This window comes from Macaca mulatta, chromosome 20 (genome assembly GCF_049350105.2).
Source record: "Macaca mulatta isolate MMU2019108-1 chromosome 20, T2T-MMU8v2.0, whole genome shotgun sequence".
NCBI classification, from domain to species: domain Eukaryota; kingdom Metazoa; phylum Chordata; class Mammalia; order Primates; family Cercopithecidae; genus Macaca; species Macaca mulatta.
The window spans coordinates 79374336-79398738 of record NC_133425.1 but is presented as its reverse complement, the minus strand read 5'-3'; the positions used below and the strand labels follow the sequence as shown (position 1 = coordinate 79398738).

Genomic DNA, 24403 nt, shown 5'->3' with positions numbered 1-24403 from the left:
TTTGTGTCAGGGTTTCTGTCCATCTGGGGTCAGAGGAGCTGGGGGATTGGCCTTCCCATTTGGAGAAGGGGAAAACAATATGAAATTATGCAAGTAAAATGTTTTCCCGATGGAAAATACAGACGAGCCAAAAAAAGAAAATGACCTGTAACAACATCAGTGCTACTCACGGTTTCATTGTTGGACTTTTTGCACATGGGCTCAGAGAGACACCTCCCCACAACACACCCACCCGCACCTACCCGCGCGCCCCCCACCCCGCGCGCAGCCCCCCCCGCACCCGCCTGCGCACGCCCTCCCGCGCGTGAACCCCCCCTCCCCCGCGCGCACCCCCCCTCCCCCGCGCGCGCACCCCCCCTCCCCCGCGCGCGCACCCCCCCTCCCCCGCGCGCGCACCCCCCCTCCCCCGCGCGCGCACCCCCCCTCCCCCGCGCGCGCACCCCCCTCCCCCGCGCGCGCACCCCCCTCCCCCGCGCGCGCACCCCCCTCCCCCGCGCGCGCACCCCCCTCCCCCGCGCGCGCACCCCCCTCCCCCGCGCGCACCCCCCTCCCCCGCGCGCGCACCCCCCTCGCCCGCGCGCGCACCCCCCTCGCCCGCGCGCGCACATCCCCTCGCCCGCCCCCTCGCGCGCACCCCCCCTCGCCCGCCCCCTCGCGCGCACCCCCCCGCTTGCACACGCCCCCCGCTTGCACACGCCCCCTGCCCCCGCCGCGCGCGCACGTCCCCCTGCCCCCCTGCCCCCCTGCCCCCCTGCCCCCCCCCGGGCGCACACACCCCCTTGCCCCCCGCCCCCCCCCGCGTGCACACACCCCCTTGTCCCCCGCCCCCCCCCCCGCGTGCACACACCCCCTTGCCCCCCGCCCCCCCCCCGCGTGCACACACCCCCTTTTTCCACACATACACACACATACACACACATACACACACACACACACACACACACACACACACACACACGCGGTTTTCTTTTTGTGGCTAAGGCTCTGTATACTTTTGAAGAAACAAAGCTTGGCAACAGTATCCGTTCCCCTCTGCCGCCTTCCTTTCCCCTGTTGTGTATGAACAATAGACATTGTGTAGAAACAGCAGGCAGCAAACTGGAGCCTCCCCCAGGCCTCTACCCTGCAAGGCTCCCGTCCCACTTGGACCAAGCCAGGGGGGCTTGTCCCTTCTGAAGTGTGACCAAGCCTGCTGGCGTCCTGCCTTAGGCGTCAGGCTGAGTGGCTGATTAGCTTTTGTTGGTGGGAAGGAAACAATATTACAGCTGCCATCCCCAAGGGCGCTGGGTGCCATTGAAAATTCTACACATTTGGGCCCGGTGTCACGCCTGTAATTCCAACACTTTGGGAGGCTGAGGTGGGCAGATCACCTGAGCTCAGCAGTTTGAAACTAGCCTGACCAACATGGTGAAACTCCATCTCTACTGAAAATACAAAAATTGGCCCGGTGTCATGGTGCGTGCCTGTAGTCCCAGTTATTTGGGAGGCTGAGGCAGGAGAATTGCTTGAACCTGGGAGGCAGAGGTTGCACTGAGCCGAGATTGTGCCGCTGCACTCCAGCCTGGGCGACAGGGTGAGACTCTGTCTCAAAACAACAAAAACCTCTATACATTTGACCCCTGGACCCCAGACCAGCCCTGCCGCACGCACACCCTGTACAGATGAGGACAGGGAGGCAGAGATGGAGAGCTTGGCCAGCACCTCATTGTCAAGGGTGGAGCTGGGATTCAGATCCCGCCATCTGTTCCCGTGCATCAACCGCACATGTCACCCACTGCGCAGTCCCTCACATGGTCACTGTGTGTTAGCATCCTAGGCACCCTGGCTGCCTGTTACCTGGCCCTGGTCATCACCGTGCAGTACTACCTCTGGCCCCAGGGCCTCGTGCGCGAGTCCCGTCCTTCACTGAGGTAAGTCTGAGGGAACAGCTTCCGGCAGCCTCTGTGGGGAGGCATGGCAGGGGAGTCTTCCAGCGGAGTCTCGGAGGAGGAGCCTCTCGTGGCTCACTGCAGAGCCTGGGCTCCTTGCATGCAGTTCTTTCCGTCTCTGATGCGGTGAAGGCAAGGGAGGGCCACTTTCCTTCTGCTGCAGGGACCTGGCTGTGGCTAGTGATGACCGGGACGGGCCAAGGGACGCAAAACTGCCAAAGGCTGTGGCAGCCAAGGGGTCATAGGCTGTTGCAGACTTGTCCCCACAGCGTGGAGGTACATAACCTGGCAGCCAGCCAGCCGCAAGTGCCGGAGCAGGGGAACAGCGAGGGGGCCGGTGTGGCCAAGCCAGCCAGAGCAAGGGCAGAGAGCGTGGGCGGGGATGTCGTGTAGGGATTCAGAGCCACAGGAAGGAGTTTGGTTTTGCTCTGGATGAGTTGGGAGACTTGGCAGCGTTTTGAGTACAGCAGGGATGTGACAGGACCTGTTTTTAAAAATGGTCATTCTGGGCAGGGTGTGGTGGCTCATACTTGTAATCCCAGCACTTTGCGAGGCTGAGGCAGGTGGATCACTTGAGGTCAGGCGTTCAAAACCAACCTTGCCAACATGGTGAAACCTTGTCTCTACTTAAAAATACAAAATTTAGCCGGGTGTGGTGGTGCACACCTGTAATCTCAGCTGCTCAGGAGGCTGAGGCAGGAGAATTGCTTGAACCAGGAGGCAGAGTTTGCAGCGAGCCAAGATCATACCACTGCACTCCAGCCTGGGCAACAGAGCAAGACTCTGTCTCAAAAAAGAAAAAAAAAAAAAAAAAAAAAAAGGGCTGGCTGTTCTGTCGTCTTTGGGAACCAGGGGTAGCAGCAGAGACCAAGTAGGAGGCCCCTGCCTAGATCCCAGGTCCCAGACCTGGTGGCTTCAGAGGAGGCCGTGAGGAAGAGTCAGACTCTGGATATGCTTGAGACCAGATTTCCCAGTGGCAGGGCTGGCTCGTGGGTGTGGGACCCCTGCAGTCACCCAGTCCCCATGCTCAGTGTAACCCTCTGCTGTTGCTGTCTTAAAATTCTTAATCATTGTCCAACAAAGGTCCCCACACGTTCCTTTTGCACCTGGCCCTGTGAATTCTGTAGCCAGTGCTGCGGGTGGGTTGGACGGTGAGCAAGAGAGAGAAGAAAGTCAAGGTAACTTGGAGCTCTCAGCTTGAACAAGGGGAAGGAGGGAGATGCCGTTTCCTGGATTAGAGAGGACTGAGAAGGGCAGGTCCCTGGGAGCAGCTCAGGCTGGAACAGTCAAGGTGGAGCCGACCTTGAGACGTCTAAGAGGGAAGTCAAGCAGCTGGGCAGGTCTGTGTGTCTGAAGTTCCGGGAGAGAGGTCCGGGCTGGCAGGAGAAACGTGGCTGACATTGGCCCAGAGACGGCGTTCAAGACTGTGAGTGCTGAGATCCGTACACTGAGCTGGTGGTACTTTAGCACAGGCAGGTTGGGGGGATGAGGAGGCCCTGGTAAAAACAGGAGGTGGTGAGTTAGGATATGTGAGTGTCCAAGGGCTGCTGTGACAAGTGACCACATACTCGGTGGCTTAAAATAACAGAAATTTCCTTCATTTCTGGTGCCTAGAAATTCAGAATCAAAGTGTGGCCATGCTCCCTCTGAAGGCTCCAGGGGCAGATCTTTCCTTCCTCTTCCCAGTTCTGGGGGCAGCGATCTGTGTTCGTTGGCTGATAGACACATCACTGGGTCTCAGCCTTCATCCTCACACCGTGTTCTGTGTATTTGTTTTCCCTTCCAATCGCGGCGGCAGGCATTGGATTCAGGCCCACCCTAATCCAGCATGACCTCATCTTACTTTCAATAATTACACCTAGAAAACCTGTCAAAGGAAGCTGGGAACCAGGCGGGGATCCCAAGAGGCTGGACCTGGAGGTTCTCCCCATGCAGACCTCTGTCCTCTTAGGTGGCTTGGACGGAGCTCAAACCATCCTTGTGCTATTTGGGATCATTGCGTGGATGCTGTGGGTGCCCCCCCATTACCAAACTGCACTGGGAGCCAGCAGCCTTCAAGAAGGAAGTTGGGAGTTCCTATTGCTGTTTCCCTGCCCGAATTCTGCCCACATGGAAAATGTCATGTTACCAAATGTCAGCAAAGACGTATTTAGAAAGTGCAGTATTTAGCCAGCATCCTTTTCCATTCCCAAAAGCCTGGTCACGGACACAGTCATTAAAAATACAACTTGCAGCCATGCTCTGTTACATTTTCCCAGCATCCTTTAAAATTCACCCTTGTAGCCGCAGGTTGTTCCGGGTGTGACCCTTCTTTAATAAACTCCTGTTCTTGTCTGTTTACAGCCCTGCCTCCTGGACCTCTGTGTTCAGTGTCTTCCCCACCATCTGCTTCGGGTTTCAGGTAATTTGAGCATCTGTGTTGAAGACTGTGGCATTTGCAGAGGCTGTGGGTGAGTCTCTGCTCCCTCCGGAAACCTTGGTTTTCTCTGTTAGGGAGGCGTTTGAGGACTTCTAGGATACACTGGGCTCTCTGCTGCCGACCTGTGGTCTCCAGGCTGTCTTTCGAGACCACGAGAGTGGGTTGGTGTCTGGGTTCAGGGAGGTGGGAATTGCCTTGAACTTGGGAATCCAGCCCCCACTGATGGCCAAAAGCAGCACCATGTTTATTGGGTCTCGGGTAGAGTGTGGGGACCTGAGACCTGTCGCTTCCTCTGCAGAACCCCCACAGGGCTGTAATCAGACCTGAGGCCTGGAGGCCTAGAGCTTTCTACTTAACTCTGGCAGGACAGTTTTACCCAGGTGGACTCTGCCCAGGGCCTTGGGCAGGAAAGATCCTGCCTCCTGAGGGGTACAGGGTAGAGGAGCTGGAAGGTGTATAGGTAGCTGATTAGAGAGGGGGAGGGGACAGGAATACAGAATTTTTAATAGAATATCATGGGAGGGAGGACGAGGCTGTATATGTAGAATCCTGGCAGAGGGGTAGAGTCAGAGGTGTCTGCTCAAGGTGGTAGGGTCTGAAGGGGATCTTGAAGGATATATGGGCAGCAGCCAGGTGACTGGGAGTGCACCCCAGGTAGAGAGGACAGCACAGGTGGGCGCTGAGGTGAGCAGACCCCAGGCACAGCTGGAGAGAGACGTGCAGAGGGCTCTGTGGCACGGTGCTGGGGGAAAGGTGGCCAGGGATGGGGGGACAGCAGGGAGGCGGCGGGCCTGGGCTCAGTCCCCTGCTTCTGGGCTGTCATGGGTACCCCTAGCCCTCCTAGTAGGTGGCAGCAGACACTGTTCTTCCATTGTTTTTTGTTTGTTTTTCTTTTTTGAGTTGTAGTCTCACTCTTGTTGCCCAGGCTGGAGTGCAGTGGATCTCAGCTCACTGCAACCTCTGCCTCCCAGATTCAAGCAATTCTTCTGCCTCAGCCTCCCAAGTAGCTGGAACTACAGGTATGCGCCACCATGCCCAGCTAATTCTTTTTGGTATTTTTAGTACAGGGGGTTTTCACTATGTTGGTCAGGCTGGTCTCGAACTCCTGACCTCAAGCAATCTGCCCACCTCGGCCTCCCAGAGCGCTAAGATTATAGGCGTGAGCCACCGTGCCTGGCCATGTTGCTTATTTTAGGGAAGATTTACCTCTATCTCCTAAAAACAACCACCTATCCACTGCCTACTACCAGCACCAACAAAACCATTCCAAAGTAAAATCAAGTCCACAGGGAGATGCGTTCAGGGTTTACCACTGGATCTCAGCTTAGTAGCCATTGAGCTCTTCTCTTCCCTTGACCATCAGTGAGCTCTGCTTCTGTTCTTCATCTTGCCTTTTCTTTGAGAACCCTTTTCAGGAAAGAAAAAAATTCTGAAAGATTTCCATTTCTCTTCCGCATAATAAGTCAGCGTGGGGCTTCAGGGCCTCAGCAAGCCACTTACATGGATTTCTCACATTGCTTCTTGCATGCCCAATATTTTGAAAGATCTAAAGAACTGATTTTGCTGTCAACTGTTTGTCTGGACTGGGTTTAACAACGCCTCTCTGTGCCCAAGCGCCATATGGTGCAGCAGACCCACACTGGGGCCGCCTCCCCGATGCTGGCAAGTGGTGCCCCTCACCTTTGCCTCCAGCCCTCATCCGATTCTCCTAGCAACCAGGCCTGGGCTGCGTCTCCAGGGACACGAGATGCTGAGATGAAGAGCGGGGAAGGATGAGAATTGAAGGAGTGGGAGTAGGGGCTCAGGGTAGAGGTGGGGGCTGCCAGGATCTGAAGCGGGGGAGAATAAATGTAGGTGAAGGTGCTGGGAAAGGGGGTGAGGCTGAAGAGGGCTGCAGGGAAGGGACGGTCACATACTATCATCAGGAACTCTGACCTGACTCAAACACAGCATCCCCACCCAAACACATTTGGCAATGGGGCACCCCCGCCCCAGGCCTGTCCAGTCTGTGAGAGGGACTCAGGAGCAGAGGGGTCGTGTCCACCCCCAGCCAGTGCGGCTATGCCAGGATTTCTGGTGGTTTTTTTTTTTCTTTTGTGACAGACTCTCGCTCTGTTGCCCAGGCTGGAGTGCAGTGGCGCGATCTTGACTCACTGCAACCTCTGCCTCCTGGGTTAAAGCAATTCTCCTGCCTCAGCCTCTTGAGTAGCTGGAACTACAGGCACCTGCCACCATGCCCAGCTAATTTTTGTATTTTTAGTAGAGATGGGGTTTCACCACGTTGGCCAGGCTGGTCTCGATCTCTTGACCTTGTGATCCACCCACCTCAGCCTCCTAAAGTGCTGGGATTACAGGCGTGAACCACTGTGCCCAGCTGGTTTTTGTGGTCTTAAAAAACATTTTTGTTAAGATAGAATGCACATACCATGCCATTCACCTTTCTGAAGTGTACAACGTAATGGATTTTAGTATATTCAGAGCTGTGCCACCATCACAGTCAGTTGAGAACCTTTCTGTTGTTCCCAGAGGAAACCCATCGCCGTCAGTCGCTCTCCATTCTCCACCCCTGCCCGCAGCTTTTGTGCTTTCTGTCTCTCTGGATTTGCCTACGATGGCCCTCTCCTAGGAATGGAATCCCACTGTGGCCTTTAATGACAGGCTTCCCTCCCCACCGTGTTGGTGAGATTCATCCATGTTGTAGCCACCCTATGTGTGGTCAAATAACGTTCCATTGTGTGGATAAGCTGCGCTTTATCCCTGTGTCCTTTGATGGACATCTGGGTGGGGTCCACTTTTTGGCCACTGTGTCGTCTTCCCATCTCCCCATCTCTTTCCATCACCGAGCAATGAGTGTCTGTACATTGCCACCAGCTCCTGGGTGCCACCCGCCCTCAGCAGGTCTGCTCTGCTTCCCCTTATAAAACAAGTAGAGGCCAGGCACAGTGGCTCATACCTGTAATCCCAGGACTTTAAGAGGCTGAGGCTGGTGGATCACCTGAGGTCAGGAGTTCAAGACCAGCCTGGCCAACATGGTGAAACCCCATCTGAACAAAAAATACAAAAATTAGCTGGGCATGCTGGCGCGGGCCTGTACTCCCAGCTACTTGGGAGGCTGAATCAGAATCCTTTGAACCCAGGAGACGGAGGTTGCAGTGAGCCAAGATCATGCCACTGCACTCCAGCCTGGGCTACAGAGCAAGACTCTGTCTCAAATAAAAAACAACAAAAAACACCAGTAGAAACCCAACTGGGGAGTCAATGGGGAGAAAAGGAGGCACCCTCCTGCCCGCCAGCCTGTTGGGCACTACTGACTGTCTTCTCCCTTATACTGAACTCAGCTGTGCCCCTATATGCAGAGCTGCCGTTCTGGGACCCCCCCACCTTGGGGCACCTGTAGTGCCCTGAAGGCAGAGCCTGCGATGGGGCTGAGGTGCTGGTGCCCCTTTAGGAACAGGAAAGGGGTATCACGGAGGTCCCCATTGTCGGCACTGGGGCTCCAGGTCCACAGGGCTGACCTGAGTGTGTGGGGTGAACCCCACAAGTGCCGTGGAGGTGCAGGAGGCAGAGGGTTGATCCGCAGAGTCCCAGAGGTGTCGAGTCCCCACTGCTGGTGGAGCCCTCCCATAGGTCAGGGAAACCTGGGGGCAGAAAGCAGGGGTGCACGGCACGTGAGGTCAGTGGAAGGGGTGTGCTCAGTAGGGGCTGGAAGCCAGAGGGAGGAGGCCACTGTGCCCTCCTACATCTACAGAATGTGTCCTGGGAGTGGGAGGATGGCTGTGCTGGGCTTGTTTCCTTGGCTTTGCTCACTTGCACCGAGTAGGACTCATGAGTGACAGACAGCGGGGCTGGGTGAAGGGAGGCCTGGTGGCTACTGGGTGGGTTCACGGGATGGGTAGGTGGGTAACCCCTGGAGTGTTCATTCAGCTGGGTGCAGGCTCCAATCCGGGCCCAAGTTCAGAGCCCTGAGCAAGGCATACGTGGTCATTGTTGTCGTGTGGTTGAGAGATGCTGAGCAGACAAAATGAAAAGCCTGCTTATGTTGAAGACACGGGCCGTGTGAGAGAGGAAACCAGCCCACTAGGGAGGACTCCCCGGGAGGGTGCGGAGGAGCTGGCTGGACCAGGAGAAAATCCTGCCAGAGGGACCAGCACAGGCAAAGGCCCTGAGGCAGGGAGGGGAGACCCAGCCAATCTGAGCTCCTTGTATAGGATCCTTGCAGGGTGGGCAGGAGCGAGGCCTCGGCATGTTTGGTTTTAACCAGGAGTGAGTGAGTGAGTGGGTGTGATGGTGGGAACCAGCCCTGGGAGCCTGGGAAGAACGCCAAACCCACCAGTGTGTCTGGACGGAGCAGCCTCCCTGCCCGGTGTGTCTGGACGGAGCAGCACCTCCCTACCCCTCATGTCTGGACAGAGCAGCCTCCCTGCCCCTCGTGTCTGGACAGAGCAGAGCCTCCCCGCGCAGCCCTGGCTGTACATCAGTGTTCCCTTGGCTGTTCATGAATCACCAGTGTCCACAACCCACCCAAAGAAATGAATCCACGTGACTCATGGGCTCTTGGCATTGACTGTGTATGTTGTGCATTAAAAAAAATTATTGCACTGGGCTTGGTGGCTCACGCCTGTAATCCCAGCACTTTGGGAGGCTGAGGTGGGAGGATCACTTGAGGTCAGGAGTATGAGACCAGCCTGGACAACATGGTGAAACCCTGTCTCTACCAAAAATATAAAAACTTAGCTGGGCGTGCCTGTAATCCCAGCTACTCTGGAGGCTGAGGCAGGAGAGTCCTTTGAGGACTCAGGAGGCGGAGGCTGCGGTGAGCCAAGATGGCGCCACTTCATTCCATTCTGGGTGACAGAGTGAGACTCTGCCTCCCAGGCTCCAGCTACTCTCCTGCCTTAGCCTCCCAAATAGCTGGGATTATAGGCGTGTGCCACCACACGTAATTTTTATACTTTTAGTAGAGATGGGATTTCACCTTGTTGGACAGGCTGGTCTCCAACTCCAGACCTCAGGTGATCCACCCGCCTCGGCATCCCAAAGTGCTGAGATTACAGGCATGAGCCACCACTCCCTCCTGCATTTAAAATTCTTATCCCTGTTGGGCATGGTGGCTCACACCTGAAATCTCAGCACTTAGGGAGGCCAAGGCAGGAGAGTTGCTTGAGCTCAGGAGTTTGAGAACAGCCTGGGCAATGCAGTAAGAACCCATCTCTACCAAAAAAAATTATAACCCCAATATGGCATGTCACATATACAGTATGTAGATTCTAAGTAGGTGTGCACCCACGTGACATGGTCAAGCCCCCAGGACCCCCTTCATGACCTTTTCTAGTCAGTAGCACCCACCCTACCCAAACCACCATCCTGCCTTCTAGCACAGGTTCATGTGGGTTGGTTATACCCCCAGGGAACATTTGGCCATGTCTGGAGACATTTTGGGTTGTCACAACTTGGGGGAGGGGGGCTGCTACTGGCATCTAGTAGGTCCCGGCCAGGGACACTGCACAACATCCCCCTGCCCCAATCATCACACAGGGCGGCTGCTGGAGTTATCCCACACTGGACACCAATCATGCCAAGGCTGAGAAACCCTGGTGTAGAATCGTTCATCTTGTAACTTGAACTTTGCATCTATTAACGGAAACATTCTCTGCTGTCTGGCTGCTTTTTCTTCTGAGACAGAGTCTCTGTCTTTCAGGCTGGAGTGCAGTGGCACGATCTTGGCTCAGTGCAACCTCTGCCTCCCAGATTCCAGCAATTCACCTGCCTCAGCCTCCCGAGTAGCTGGGATTACAGGTGCTCACCACCATGCCCAGCTTAATTTTTGTACTTTTAGAGATGGAGTTTTGCCATGTTGGCCAGGCTGGTCTCGAACTCCTGACCGAAAGTGATCTGCCCCCTTTGGCCTCCCAAAGTGCTGGGATGACAGGTGTGAGCCACCGCGCCCGGCCCCTATCTGGCTTCTTTTGTTCAACGTTCTGTCTGCGAGATTCTTCTGTGTTGAGGTGCACGGTTCTTTGTCAGAGCCATGTCATGCTCTGTGTGTTAGCATCCTGCCACTGATTTACGCCCTCTGCTCTTGGTGGGCATGTGGGTTGTGTCTGTTGGGAATGACGCTCAAAATCTTTTTTTTTTTTTTTTTTTTTTTTGAGACAGAGTCTGGCTCTGTCGCCCAGGCTGGAATGCAGTGGCCGGATCTCAGCTCACTGCAAGCTCCGCCTCCCGGGCTTACGCCATTCTCCTGCCTCAGCCTCTGGAGTAGCTGGGACCACAGGCGCCCGCCACCTCGCCCGGCTAGTTTTTTGTATTTTTTAGTAGAGACGGGGTTTCACCGTGTTAGCCAGGATGGTCTCGATCTCCTGACCTTGTGATCCGCCCGTCTCAGCCTCCCAAAGTGCTGGGATTACAGGCTTGAGCCACCGCGCCCGGCAGACGCTCAAAATCTTAACGAAATTGAACACTCAAAGGATTCTTAGCAAAGTGATTTTACTTTTGTGCAGAGGGGTGCTTTTTCTTGGCCAGTTGCCATGAGAGCACACCTGAACAAAGGGGTACGAGGGCCTTTCTTCCTGACGCAAGTCCTGCCCCTGTACGCTTTTCCCACTGGCTGGGGTTGAGCCGCACAATCTAAACCAGTCTCGGTTGGTTAGACATTGGAACTTTTTTGAGATAAGGTGGGCAGGTAAGGAGGAGAGGGGAAAGGGGAAGGGGTGTTTGTAATGAGCTAGAGAGCTAGTTTTTTTTTTTAAAGAAAAAGGAATGTGGCCGGGCGCGGTGGCTCACGCCTGTAATCCCAGCACTTTGGGAGGCCGAGGCAGGCGAATCACAAGGTCAGGAGATCGAGACCATAGTGAAACCCTGTCTCTACTAAAAATACAAAAAATGAGCCGGGCGAGCTGGCGGGCGCCTGTAGTCCCAGCTACTCGGGAGGCTGGGGCAGGAGAATGGCGTGAACCCGGGAGGCGGAGCTTGCAGTGAGCCAGGATCGCGCCACTGCACTCCAGCTTGGGCGACAGAGCAAGACTCCATCTCAAAAAAAAAAAAAAAAGAAAAAGGAATGTGAGCTGGTATTGATAACACCTGGTACTGTGGCGTGTTTGGACATGTAACAAAGGTAGGAAGGAAGAAAAAAAGGGAAAAGGGGTGGGGGTGTACTATGAATTAAAGAATAAAGGATTGATCAGGTTATTTGAAGAGAAACCTCATCCTATCCCACATTTCCCACCTTTTGGATATGAGTGCTTTTTCGCATCTCTGGTTCCGGGGGATGCCAGCATCCTGCTGAGCCGCCCTCTGTCTTGCAGTGTCACGAAGCTGCTGTCTCCATCTACTGTAGCATGCACAAGCGGAGCCTCCCCCACTGGGCCCTGGTCTCCGTGCTGTCCTTGCTGGCCTGCTGCCTCATCTATTCACTGACGGGTAAGGCCCTTCCCAGGCACCCCTGCAGAGGGTGGGGAGTAACAGTGAGAATCTCTCTAGAGAGTTTACCATGTGCTGGGCCCAATACTCCACGTTTTGAGCCCCTGGACTCGTTTAATTCTTAGTGTCCATAGGAAAAGGCCCCATTTCATAGATGAGGAAGCTGAGGCTCAGAGGCCCTCCAGAACTTGTTCAGGGTTTCACAGTTAGATGTGCAAAGCTGAGAACTGAACTCCAGCCTAGCCATCTCCACAGCTCTTGCTCTTACACACCACACCCCAGCCCTGCTGCCTGCTGTTCAAAGGACATTGACTGCTGTCGGTCATGACATTGTAACATCTGGGTGGTGGTTTACAAAACGTTTGTGGGTACAGTGGACTCAGGTGCTCACAAACTGTGTGTGGGAGGCAGAGGGTCTTTAAAGGTGAGGAAAGTGTGGCTCGGAGAGGGGCTGTGACACCCAAGGTCATACAGTGCGTCGGAAGCACAGACCCAGGTCTCTGGCACGGCTGGCTTCTGGTTGGCCCCTTCACTCCAGTCTTTTTTTCATTCACATCGTATCCTCCAATCTAGGAAGCTCTTGGGCTGCAGTGGGTCTGTCAGGCAGCCTTGGACTCCTGTGTGCTATGGTTTGAATATTTATCCTCTTTAAAACTCACGTTGACATTTAATCCCCGATGTGGTAGCGTTGAGAGGTGGGGCCTTCAAGAGGGGATTGGGGCATGAGGCCTCTGCCCTCATGAACAGATTAATCTATTCATGGATTAATGGATTAATAGGTTATCATGGGGGTGGGGCTGGTGGCTTTGTAAGAAGAGGAAGAGAGTCCTGGGCTCACACGCTCAGCCCCCTCGCCATGTGACACCCTGCGTGCCACTTCAGGGCTCTGCAAAGTACCCCCCAGCAAGAAGGCTCTCACCAGATGCAGCCTCTTGATCCTGGACTTCTCATAACTGAGAATCCTGGACTTCTCATATGGAGAAGTACAGACTTCTCCATAACTGTAAAAATATAAAATTCCTTTCTTTATAAATTACTCAGTTTCAGGCATTCGGTTGTAACCAACAAAAAATAGACTAAGACAGAAAATTGGTATAAAGAGTTGATGATTGACTACCTGGAACGTGGAAGTGGCTTTGGAGCTGGGCAATGAGTGTAGGCTGGAAGAATTCGGAGGAGCAGGCTAGAAAAAGGCTAGATTCTGGTGAGGGCTTAGAGACAAGACTAGGGAACATTTGGAACTTCTTAGATGCTGTAGCTAGTCATGGATAGTAAAGGCTATTCTGAGGAGGTTTCAGACGGAACCAAGGAACAAGGGTTTGGAAGCTGGAGTAAAGGCCAAACCTGTTAGAAACTGGTAAATAACTTGGCTGAACCGTGTCCATGCCCGAGGGCTTTGTGGAAGGCTGAACTTGAACGGGAAGAACTGGCCGGGTGCCGCGGCTCATGCCTGTCATCCCAGCACTTTGGGAGGCCGAGGCAGGTGGATCACTTGAGGTCGGGATTTTGAGATCAGCCTGTCCAACATGGTAAAACCCTATTTCTATTAAAAATACAAAAAATTAGTTGGGCATGGTGGCGGGCACCTGTAATCCCAGCTACTCGGGAAGTTGAGGCAGGAGAATCACTTGAACCTGGGAGGCGGAGGTTGCAGTGAGCCAAGATTGTGCCACTGCACTCCAACCTGGGCGACGAGCAAGAGACTGTCTCCACCGGCAAAAAAGGACGAACTAGGGTATCTGGCAGCAGAGATATCAAGTAGCAGAGCGTTCACGATGCTGCATGGCTATTCTTAGCTGCTCACGTTATGCTGGGACAGGCAAAAAATGACTTGAAGAGGGAACTGATCATCAAAAGAGAAGCAAAGCAGCAAGATCTGGAACTCTTTCAGCCTGGCCGTGTAGAGTGCAGCGCGTGTTCTGGACAGGAAACCAAGGTTATGGCCCTGAGACTTTTGCTAAGGAGATTAGTACGGAGAGAAAGGATTATCTAGAGAATGGAAGAAAGACCCTGAAGGCATTTCAGAGATCTTAGAGGCTGCCCCTCCCATCGCAGGCTCAGGGGCCTCCAGGGCAGGATGGTTCTGGGGACAGACCCAGGGTGCCTCCACAGGCTATCCTAGGTGCCCTCGTGTCTCTGCTCCCTGGACCCTGGCACAGGGTTCCTCGCTGCACCAGCCTTGGCTCAAGTGGCCCCTGGTCTGACTCGTGCCACAGCCCCAGAGGTATAAGTGGTAAACCTTGGCAGGATCCATGTGGCACTAATTCTGCAGCCTGGCAGACAGAGCTACAGAAACTTGGCAGCCTCTGCCCAGATTTCAAAAGATGTTGTTCAGGCCAGGTGTGTTGGCTCATGCCTGTAATCCCAGCATTTTGGGAGGCTGAGGTGAGAGGACTGCTTGAGGCCAGGAATTCAAGACCAGCCTGGCCAATGTAGTGAGACCCTGTCTCTACAAAACATTTTTTTAAATTAGCAGAACATGGTGGTGTGAGCCTGTAGTTCGAGCTACTCAGGAGGCTGAGGCGGGAGGATCACTTGAGCCCTGGAGGTCAAGGCTGGAATGAGCTGTGATTGTGCCACTGCCCTCCAGCCTGGGTGACAGGGCAAGACCCTGTCTCAAAAAAAAAAAAAAAGGATGTTGTGGAAAGCGTAGGAGTCCAGGCAGAGACTTGTCACAGCCGCAGAGCCACTCTACAGAGCCCCCATGAGGGCAGTGCCAAGTGGAAATGCAGGTTGGAGCTACTGCAGAGCATCTCTGCCAGGGCAGTGCCTAGTGGAGTCGTGAGAGTGGGACCGCCGCTGGGGCTACAAACCGCGAAGTTAGCAGCAATGTGCAACGCCTGCCTGCAAAAGCTTCAGGCATCAAGCGCCAGCCCCTGTGAACAGACACGTGGGCTGTACCCGGCAAAGCCGTAGGAGTGGAGTTGCCCCAGTGTGTCCAGGGGGTGGCACGTGGTGTCAAAACAGATGATCCTCCAGCTTGAAGCTTGAGCGTCTGCCCTGCTGGGTTTCAGACTTGCTTGGAGCCTTTACTCCTTGTCTTTGGCCTTGGTCTGTCTGCTGGGATGAGAATGTTTCTTTTGCCTGCACTGCCATTGTGTCTTGGAAGTAGATGGCTTTTGATTGCACAGGCTCGCAGACCAGACACTGGAGTTTGGACCTCTGAGTTGGTGCTGGAGCACATGAAGACTTTGGGGCCATGGGGTTGGAATAACTATAGGGTATTTATCTGTGAGGAGGATATGAGTTTTGGGGACCAGGGGCAGAATGCTGTGGTTTGATTCTTTGTCCCCTCCAAAACTCCTGTTGAAATGTAATTGCCAGTATGGCAGTATCAAGAGGTGAGGCTTTTAAGAAGCTGTGAAGTCATGAGGATGCTGCTCTCATGAACAGATTAATCCATTTGTGGTGAAGGGTTGAAGGATGCGCCATCTGCCAGTATGCCAAACTGGTACGTTGATTATTTCGGGTTGAAAATATCAGAGGCCAGGCATGGTGGCTCATGCTTGTAATCCCAGCACTGTGGGAGGCTGAGGCAGGTGGATCACGAGATCAGGAGATCGAGACCATCCTAGCTGACACAGTGAAACCCCGTGTCTACTAAAAATACAAAAAATTAGCTGGGCGTGGTGACACGTGCCTGTAATCCCGGCTGCTCAGGAGGCTGAGGCAGGAGAATCGCTTGAACGTGGGAGGTGGAGGTTGCAGTGAGTCGAGATTGTGCCACTGCAATCCAGCCTGGATGACAGAGTGAGACTCCATCTTAAAAAAAAAAAAAATTAGGCTGGGCGCGGTGGCTCAAGCCTGTAATCCCAGCACTTTGGGAGGCCGAGACGGGCGGATCACGAGGTCAGGAGATCGAGACCATCCTGGCTAACACGGTGAAACCCCGTCTCTACTAAAAATACAAAAAACTAGCCGGGCGAGGTGGCGGGCGCCTGTAGTCCCAGCTACTCGGGAGGCTGAGGCAGGAGAATGGCGTAAACCCGGGAGGCGGAGCTTGCAGTGAGCTGAGATCCGGCCACTGCACCCCAGCCTGGGAGACAGAGCAAGACTCTGTCTCAAAAAAAAAAAAAAAAAATTATACACACACACACACACACACACACACACACACGAGAAATTGTAGTTTCAGAAAGGGCTAGCTGATTGGACTCTTCCTGCAGGAGTTAAGCCATAAAAATTCCTCTGGGAGGGGCCCCCTCCCCATGCCAGGGTGAGGAAATGGTCATCATCACCGGAAGGGGGATTTCTGGCTGCAATGGACCTGAATAAATCCACTTACTGAACTAGCCCTTAGCGTCTGCTAGTTTTATACCCACCCCATATATCTCCTAGTGACTCCCCTAGAAATTCACTGCCCCTGACCAGATCCCCTTTGGCCTGTTATTCCTTGTCAGATTTATTCTTTGTCTAAAAAGTATAAAGGCATCTCATTTTGGCCGCTTCTTCAGACATCACTCTGTTAAGAGCCCATGTACATGGAGAATTAATAAGACCTGTAGGCTTTTCTCCTGTTGATCTGATTGTCTCACTGGTGTCGATTTTAGTTTCTAGGTCCAGCCGAAGAGCCCACATAAGAGGCATGGGGCAGGGGCTTAATGGATTAATGGGTGAATGGACTGATGGGTTATCATGGACATGGCACTGGTGGCTTTATAAGAAGAGGGAATGAGGACTGAGTCAGAGCTCACCCTCCTTGTCGTGCAATGCCCTGTGCCACCTCGGAACTCTGAAGACAGTCCCCATTGGCAAGAAGGCCTTCCCAGTGTGGTCACTCAGTCTTGGACTTCTCAGCCTTCATAACTATAGGAAGTAAATTTCTTTTCTTTATGAGATGCCCAGTTTCAGGTATTCTGTTGTAAGCAACAGAAAATGGACTAAGATACTGTGGTTACTCAGGAAACTTGCTGGGTGACTCCCTCCCCAGCAGAGGAGGTCCCATCAGTCTGTAGTCCATGGGTCAGACTCAGTGATTCAGTGTCACCTCCACATGTTCTCACTGCCAGGGCCATGGGACCTCTCAGAAAGGGCTTGCAGAGAGGTGAAAGGGATGTGGCTGTTAGTCAGAGGCAGATGTCTCAGGACAGGGCAGGCAACCGGGGGTGATGGAAGCAGCATCACTCTGTTGGGGCAAAGGGCCTGGTGCTGTAGTCCTCAGTCCACGAAAACTAGCTGTGTGATTCCAGGCATTCGTTGACACCCTGGCTCTTGGTTTTCCCCATTTGGAAATGTGTGCACAGCTAGCTGCTTTCTTTAGATGTCGTAGGAGTGAGATGGACAGGGCATGGGAGGTGTGTTTGTATTTTTCAGAGTGTTCTGTGCTTCTAGTCAACACACGTGCTATGGGTAAGCTCTGTGCACCAGCTCTGTGAGCGATTTGAAAGAAGGACAAGTGGCGGATTTGTCTGCAGGAGTTTTGAATCCGTGGAGCAGAGTCATGTATAGGCTTAGGACAGGAAAGCGTTGGGCTATCCCTTCCAAAATCCTAGGTGGTAAAGCCAGGCACTCTCCATCTGTTGGTGGGGGAGGGGACAGCATTTTCCTAATTCACTCTCTGGCTTCCGTCCTTTCCCACCTTCAGGGGTTTATGGCTTCCTGACCTTTGGGACAGAAGTTTCTGCTGACATCTTGATGTCCTACCCAGGCAATGACATGGTCATCATTGTGGCCCGGGTCCTTTTTGCTGTCTCCATCGTAACTGTCTACCCCATCGTGCTCTTCCTGGGGAGGTGAGGCCTGGCTCAGTGGGGGGCACCGTTCAGCATGGTCTGCTGACGTGTGCTGTGATTCAGCATGTGCCAGGTGTGGGTTACATGGCTGTGGGACTACCATCATCTCCAGTTGTAGAGAGGAGGAAACAGGCACAGAGGATTTAGGTAGATTGCCCAAAGTCACCCCGTGAGTGTGTGTCACAGCCAGGACTGGAACTCGAACCATGTGCTTTATCCCCTGTCCCATGGGCTGCCTGATGGTGGCAGAACCCCTGAGGGTTGGCAAGATCTCCTGGGGAATTAATGCCTGACTGTGGAACAGGAGCCCTGGCCGGGGTGGGGGGGACTCCTGGAGGACTGGGGGAGCAGCTGGCAGGTGGAGGCTGGTGCCCCTGGGATGCCCATTGTCTGTGTTGGGCGTGACCTCCAGGTCGGTGATGCAGGATTTCTGGAGGAGAAGCTGCTTGCGGGGATGGGGGCCCAGGGCCCTGGCTGACCCCTCAGGGCTGTGGGTCCGGATGCCGCTGACTGTCCTGTGGGTCACCGTGACGCTCGCCATGGTGCTGTTTATGCCCGACCTCAGCGAGATCGTCAGCATCATCGGAGGCATCAGTTCCTTCTTCATCTTCATCTTCCCAGGTGAGGCCCCTGCTTTCCAGGCTTTCTGCCCACTCGTTCTTCCCTGTTCATCTCTGTGGGGACTCCCCGTGTTGGAGGTCAAGGTTCTGGAAGGTGGGAGACGCATACAGGTAGGATTAAGGCCCCATGTAGGTGCCCTGTTTATTGAGCCAGGCACAGGGCTTGGGCTTTACATACCTTCGCTCACTCATTGAACATCTCAGTAGCTCCTGATACGCTTTGGCTGTGTTCCCACCCAAGTCTCACCTTGCACTGTGATAATCCCCATCTGTGAAGGGCAGGGCAAGGTGGAGATAGTTGAATCAAGGGGGTGGTTCCACCCCTACTGTTCTCGTGGTAGTGAATAAGTCTCATGAGATCCTATGGTTTTATAAATGGGACTTCCCCCACACAAGCTCTCTTGCCTGCCACCATGTAAGACATGACTTTGCTCCTTATTCACCTTTTGCCATGATTGTGAGGCCTCCCAAGCCATGTGGAACTGTGAGTCCATTAAACCTCTTTCCTTTATAAACTACCTAGCCTCTGGCCGGGCACAGTGGCTCACACCTGTAATCCCAGCACTTTGGGAGGCTGAGGCAGGCAGATCACCTGAGGTCAGGAGTTCGAGACCAGCCTGACCAACATGGAGAAACCCTTTCTCTACTAAAAATACAAAATTAGCCATCCATGGTGGCACATGCCTGTAATCCCAGCTACTTGGGAGGCTTAGGCAGGAGAATCACTTGAACCCGGGAGGCAGAGGTTGCGGTGAGCCAAGATCGTGCCACTGCACACCAGCCTAGGCAACAAAAGTGAAACTCCTCAAAAAACAAAAACAAAAACAAACCATTACCTAGTCCCTGGTAGGTCTTTATTAGCAGCACGCAAGCAGACTAATACAGCTCCTGATGGACATCCTTGACAGAGGAACCTTTATTATCCCACTCCATAGATGGGAAGACCGAGGCCCTGAACCCCCCATGGGGCACAGCTAGTGTGCAGCAGGGCTGAGGGTCAATCATACAGCTCTGTCCGTGCTACTGCTGGTACCTCCTGGTAAAGGATTTTGTTTTATTAAAAAAGAAAATCATATATGTGAAAGTCACGTGGCTCAAGGCACCCTGTGAAGGCTCCCTCCCCTCCTGCCCCCAGGCCCTGGAGGCAAACACTGTTTCTGTGAAGGATGGTTTCTTAGGAAACCTTCCCAAAGTTAGTGTGCGATGGAGAGCTGTTCCAATTCAGAACAGCCCAAGCGTTATCTGAGGGGAAGCCAGCAAGGAGGAGCTGGAGGGATGCTTCTTCCAGAGGAAGAGAGAACACTGTAGTGACCCACTGGAGCCCAGAACAGAGACCCTACATCCGCAGTGGGGGCTGTTCCAGGGCCCCACGCACAGCAAATGCTAAGTACACAGTCGAGGGTCCCTCAGTGCGTGTTCCGTGAGTGGACCCTGTGATTCAGCCGTGAGAGGAACCCCGTCAAGGAGACATTGAGCTTAGGGACCCTTAGCCAGATATCCCCAGTACCCTAATGCAGCCCTTATGTCAAACAGACAAGAAGTAGATGCTCATTGGTGAAACTTACAGAAAGCACAGGAGAAGCTCTTAGAGGTTTTCCAAAACTCGAATGAGGGAATGAAATGAAATGAAACATTGTTCAGGGTCCCAGGTAAGTGGGTGGTGACAACTTTGTCAATAGTCCGGAGGTGGGGGATGGAAGAATTGAGGTCCACAGAGAAACCTTGGTTATCAGAGGCCAACTGATGTGTGGAATATGAAAAGCGGGTTCTTAGCAGGTGAGTTAAGATTCAGGGGTTGTCTTTGATATAGTCCCTTGAGAATCTAACTGTACCTGCCCTAGCTCCTGTAAATTGGGGTCTACTGGGATTAAGGGATAAAAACTGCGGAAGTGAAGGGAGGGGAGGAGAACAGCCACCCACTCTGCTCCTGGCTCTGCACGGAGCTCTTAGAGGTGAGGGGTGTGGCCATGTGGCTCCTCCCTCAGGTTCTGGGTGGAGCTTTCAAAGAAATGAGGGGTGTGGCCACGTGGATTCTCCCTTGGGCTTGGGGTGGAGCTTTCAGAGGTGAGGGTGTGGCTACAAAGCTCCTTCCTCGACTCTGGGCAGGACTTTCAGAAGTGAGGGGTGTAGCCATACAACTGCTCCTGCACGCTCTGGACAAAGATTTCATTGATGGGGGTGTGGCTACACGGCTCCTCCCTCAGTTGTGGGCTGGACTTTCAGAGGTGAGGGCGTGGTTATGCAGCTCCTCACTCAGGCTCTGGGTGAGGCTTTCAGAGGTGAGGGGTGTGGCTGTGTGGCTTCTCCCTCTGGCTTGGGGTGGAGCTTTCAGAGGTGAGGGTGTGGCTACACAGCTCCTCTCGGCTCTGGGCGGGGCTTTCATAGGTGAGGGGTGTGGCCACACGGCTCCTCCCTCAGGCTTTGGAGCTTTCAGAGATGAGGGGTGTGGCCATGCAGTTCCTCCCTCAGCTCTGGGTGGGGCTTTCAGAGGTGAGAGTGTGGTCACACAGCCCCTCCCTCAGGCTCTGGGCGGGGCTTTCAGGGCTGAGGGTGTGGCCACACTGCTGCTCACTCCAGCTGTGGGTGGAGCTTCTCAGAGGTGAGGGTGTGGCCACGTGGCTCCTCCGTCACACTGCCTGGTCTGGGCTGCTGGATTAAGTTCTGGTTCTGTGATCAGGTGGCCAGTTGTAGCACTGGCTGTTTCCTGTGCTGGGAAGGACGGCCCAGGACAGGTTTGGGAAAAGAGAGGATTCTTTGGGAACCTTAGGTCGAGCTACATGGCCCTGAATCCTAGCAGACCTATTAAAAAAAAGAAAAAGAAAAAAGGTTGGGTGCAGTGGCTCACGCCTGTAATCCCAGCAGTTTGAGAGGCTGAGGCGGAAAGATCACGAGGTCAAGGTTGAGACCATCCTGGCCAACATAGTGAAACCCCGTCTCTACTAAAAATACAAATATTAGCTGGGCGTGGTGGCATGTGCCTGTAGTCCCAGCTACTCAGGAGGCTGAGGCGTGAGAATAGTTTGAACCCGGGAGGTGGAGGTTGCAGTGGGCTGAGATGGTACCACTGCACTCCAGCCTGGCCACAGAGTGAGACTCTGTCTCAAAAAAAAAAAAATAATATAGTAATAATGGTAGCTGCCAGTTGCTGAGCCCTTCCTGGGCGTCAGGCATGGACTCTCACCATCTCCTCACAGACCCTGCTGTGGAGGGCATGTTGTCAAGGTTGCCGGAAACACGGGGCTCTGGGAAGCCAGTTGTTGCCAGACCTCTGGCTGAGTCACAAGGCATGTTGAGCTGGGACTCCAGCCCCATCCTTCCAGTTCCACTGCGTTGCCTCTCCAGGGGGCCTGAGCCAGGGGCACCTGTGGGCAGAGGCCTTGCTGGCCTCCTGGGTCCCTGAGGACTTCTCCTGGGACCTCTTTGTTGCTTTGGGTTTGATAACGAAGAGCTGAGGGTGACCCTGTCTTTTTTGCAGGTTTGTGCCTCATCTGCGCAATGGGCATCGAGCCTATAGGACCAAGAGTCAAGTAAGTGTCCCTAAGATGAAGTGGCAACCTGGGCGTGCCCCGGATCAGAGTAAGAATGCCTCAGGGGACCCTGGACATCCTATTTCCCATCCTCCGCATCCTGCAGATGAGAAACCTGCAGGCCACAGGAAGAGAGTCTGTGTCCACCCACTATGAGGGCATCTGAGCCAGGACAGGAGCCCAGGCCAGTGATGCCGGGTCCTGCAAGGGCTTTCCCTTCTGCTTTGAGGGTCTGTAGTTGGGATTTCATGTAGATTCCAGCCTCTGGAAGCACCCAGTGGTGCATCTGTACCCTCCTTTGCTACCTGGCTCGGACCCAGGGCAGGATCAGGGTGCAGGCTGAGTTAGAGAGACCGCATGGCCGGCCAGACACCAGAACAACATGTTCTATCACAGCAGTGGGCTGCCGTTCCGAGGCTCCTCTGCTAGGCACTGTGCTAGGTCCTTTTACATATTCACCTCCCCACCATACCCGGATGTCTCCATCCTACAGATGAGGAGGCGGGCCAGGAGGCTAGTGAGGACAGAACTAGGATGCAACTCAGGCCCCTGGCCCCCAGGCCCCGTGCTAACCCACCTGCCTGGCATACAGTGCTGTTGAGACCAAGGAATTTGGATCTTTCCTTTATCTGACAAATATTTATCCCTGAGCGGGCCTGTGGATCAGACACAACTGAGCCTGTCTGCTTTGCCACTGGGCAGCTGAGTCTGACCCACTGAAGAGGATGACGTGCACATGAATGACGGGCTCTTCCTCAGCCGCCCCTGGGGAGCCTGAGGGTCCGGGTGACTCCCTCCCATTCCACAGATGTGGAAACTGAGGCTGAGACAGGTAAAGAGATGAGGTATTAGTTTTCTGGTGTCATTGTAACAAATTACCACAAATTGGGACCTGGTGGGGAGGCTTCAGGCCACAGAAATGATTTTTTTTCCCGGTTCTGGAGCCAGGAGTGTGAAATCAAGGTGTTGGCAGGGCTGGACTCTCTGAAGGCTCCTCAGCTTCTGGTGGCCCCAGGTGCTCCTTGGCCTGTGGCTACATCACTCCAGTCTCTGCCTCTGTCCTTATCTAGCTTTCTTCCTGTGTCTCTGGGTCTCACATATCCCTCTGCTTTTACTTACTTTATTTTTTGAGACAGAGTCTTGCTCTGTTGCTCAGGCTGGAGTGCAGTGGTGTAATCATGGCTCACTACAGCCTCAACCTCCTGGGCTCAAGCGATCTTCCTGCCTCAGCCTCCCACAGGAGCTGGGCCCACAGACGCCCACCACTACACCTGGCTGCCTTTCTTTTATAAGGATATCGACTATTGGATTTAGGGTCCACCCTAAATCTAGGTTGCATCTTCTGTCAAGATCTTTCACTTAATTACATCTGCAAAACCCAGTTTCCAGATACGCTCGCCAGCACAGGTTCCAGGTGGACATGAATTTTGGGGGCCACCCTTCACCCCACCACAGATAATGTTAAATGACAGCAACCATGAACTTGGGGCCCAGGTGTAGGTCTGTTCCCCTCTAGCCCCCGTCCCTCTAGCCCCATTGAGCCCATGCTTGGTTTTTGCAAAGGAGCAGGCCTGGCCTGGTTTCTTCTGGATTGAGAGCAGTTTTTCTGGATGTTTCTAAACCTGCCTTGGGTTTAGAACTAGCCTCCCAATGTCTGGCAACCCACTAAGCTGCTCATTCCCTGGAGCGCTGTTTGGAGTCTTCGTGCTTTTGTTTTCTCCCTTGATCTGAGCTCACAACAGTTTTTACTGATGAGCTTTCAAGATATTTTTATTGCTAAAACTGCTTTACGTCCTTCTAATACATCAGCACTGTTCCAGGAGTGCCGCAGCCCACGGGCACATTGGCCTCACAGTGCCGGCAAAGATGAATGGATGTTTATGGCGCTGAACAGCCGTGCTGAGATGCTGCTTGGTTAGAAATGTTCCTTCCATGACAGCCCATCTTTCTGGCCTTTGTTAATGGGGCCAGAAATACCTCTGGTGGCCCTGCCATTTTGTGGGAATCTTGTTATCGCTCTGACCTCCTTGTCTACCCCGTCTCTGGTTACATTACGAAGCTCACAAATGTGGCCTCGGTGGCTGCCGGTCCCAGCCACCTCTGCCTCCTGCGTCCTCATCCCCTGCCCCTCTGAGATGGTGTGTGACTTAGAGTTTTCGTCTTCTCCTTCACTTTCATAGGGTTTCATCAGAGGCTGAGGAGCAGAAAGGGAGGAGGGTGGGGGGACTTTCAAAGCAGTGTCTCCCCTCTCTCCATGTCTTTTTCTTTTTTTTGAGATGGAGTCTTGCTCTGTCCTCCAGCCTGGAGTGCAGTGATGCAATCTCGGCTCACTGCAACCTCTGCCTCCTGGGTTCAAGCAATTCTCCTGCCTCAGTCTCCCAAGTAGCTGGGAATACAGGTGCCTGCCACCATGCCTGGCTAATTTTTTATTTCTATTTTTAGTAGAGATGGGGTTTCACCATGTTGGCCAGGCTGGTCTTGAACTCATGACTTCAGGTGCATCCATCCGCCTCAGCCTCCCAAAGTGCTGGGATTATAGGTGGGTGCCACCGTGCCTGGCCCCCATGTCTTTTTATTTGATAAAATACTGGGGAGAAATGGGTTATGAAATAACAGGTGGGATCGGAGGGCTTTTAAAAATTGCCTGGGGCCAGGAATGGTGGCTCCCACTTGTAATTCCAGCACTCTGGGAAGCCGAGAAGGGCGAATCACTTGAGGTCAGGAGTTTGAGACCAGCTTAGCAAACATGGTGAAACTC

The 24403-nt window shown here is 53.8% G+C and overlaps 1 protein-coding gene across 2 annotated transcripts in view; it reads left to right on the top strand.

Annotated features, from left to right (window-relative positions):
• Positions 1-24403, top strand: part of SLC38A8 (solute carrier family 38 member 8) — a 35204-nt gene that overhangs the window by 10216 nt on the left and 585 nt on the right. For both annotated transcript variants that reach the window (XM_077986974.1, XM_015126703.3), the window contains 6 exons: positions 1809-1910; positions 4272-4329; positions 11652-11766; positions 17351-17498; positions 17911-18119; positions 21594-21645. In XM_077986974.1, coding sequence (XP_077843100.1) covers positions 1809-1910; positions 4272-4329; positions 11652-11766; positions 17351-17498; positions 17911-18119; positions 21594-21645 — 684 coding nt within the window. The remainder of the gene's footprint in view (positions 1-1808; positions 1911-4271; positions 4330-11651; positions 11767-17350; positions 17499-17910; positions 18120-21593; positions 21646-24403) is intronic.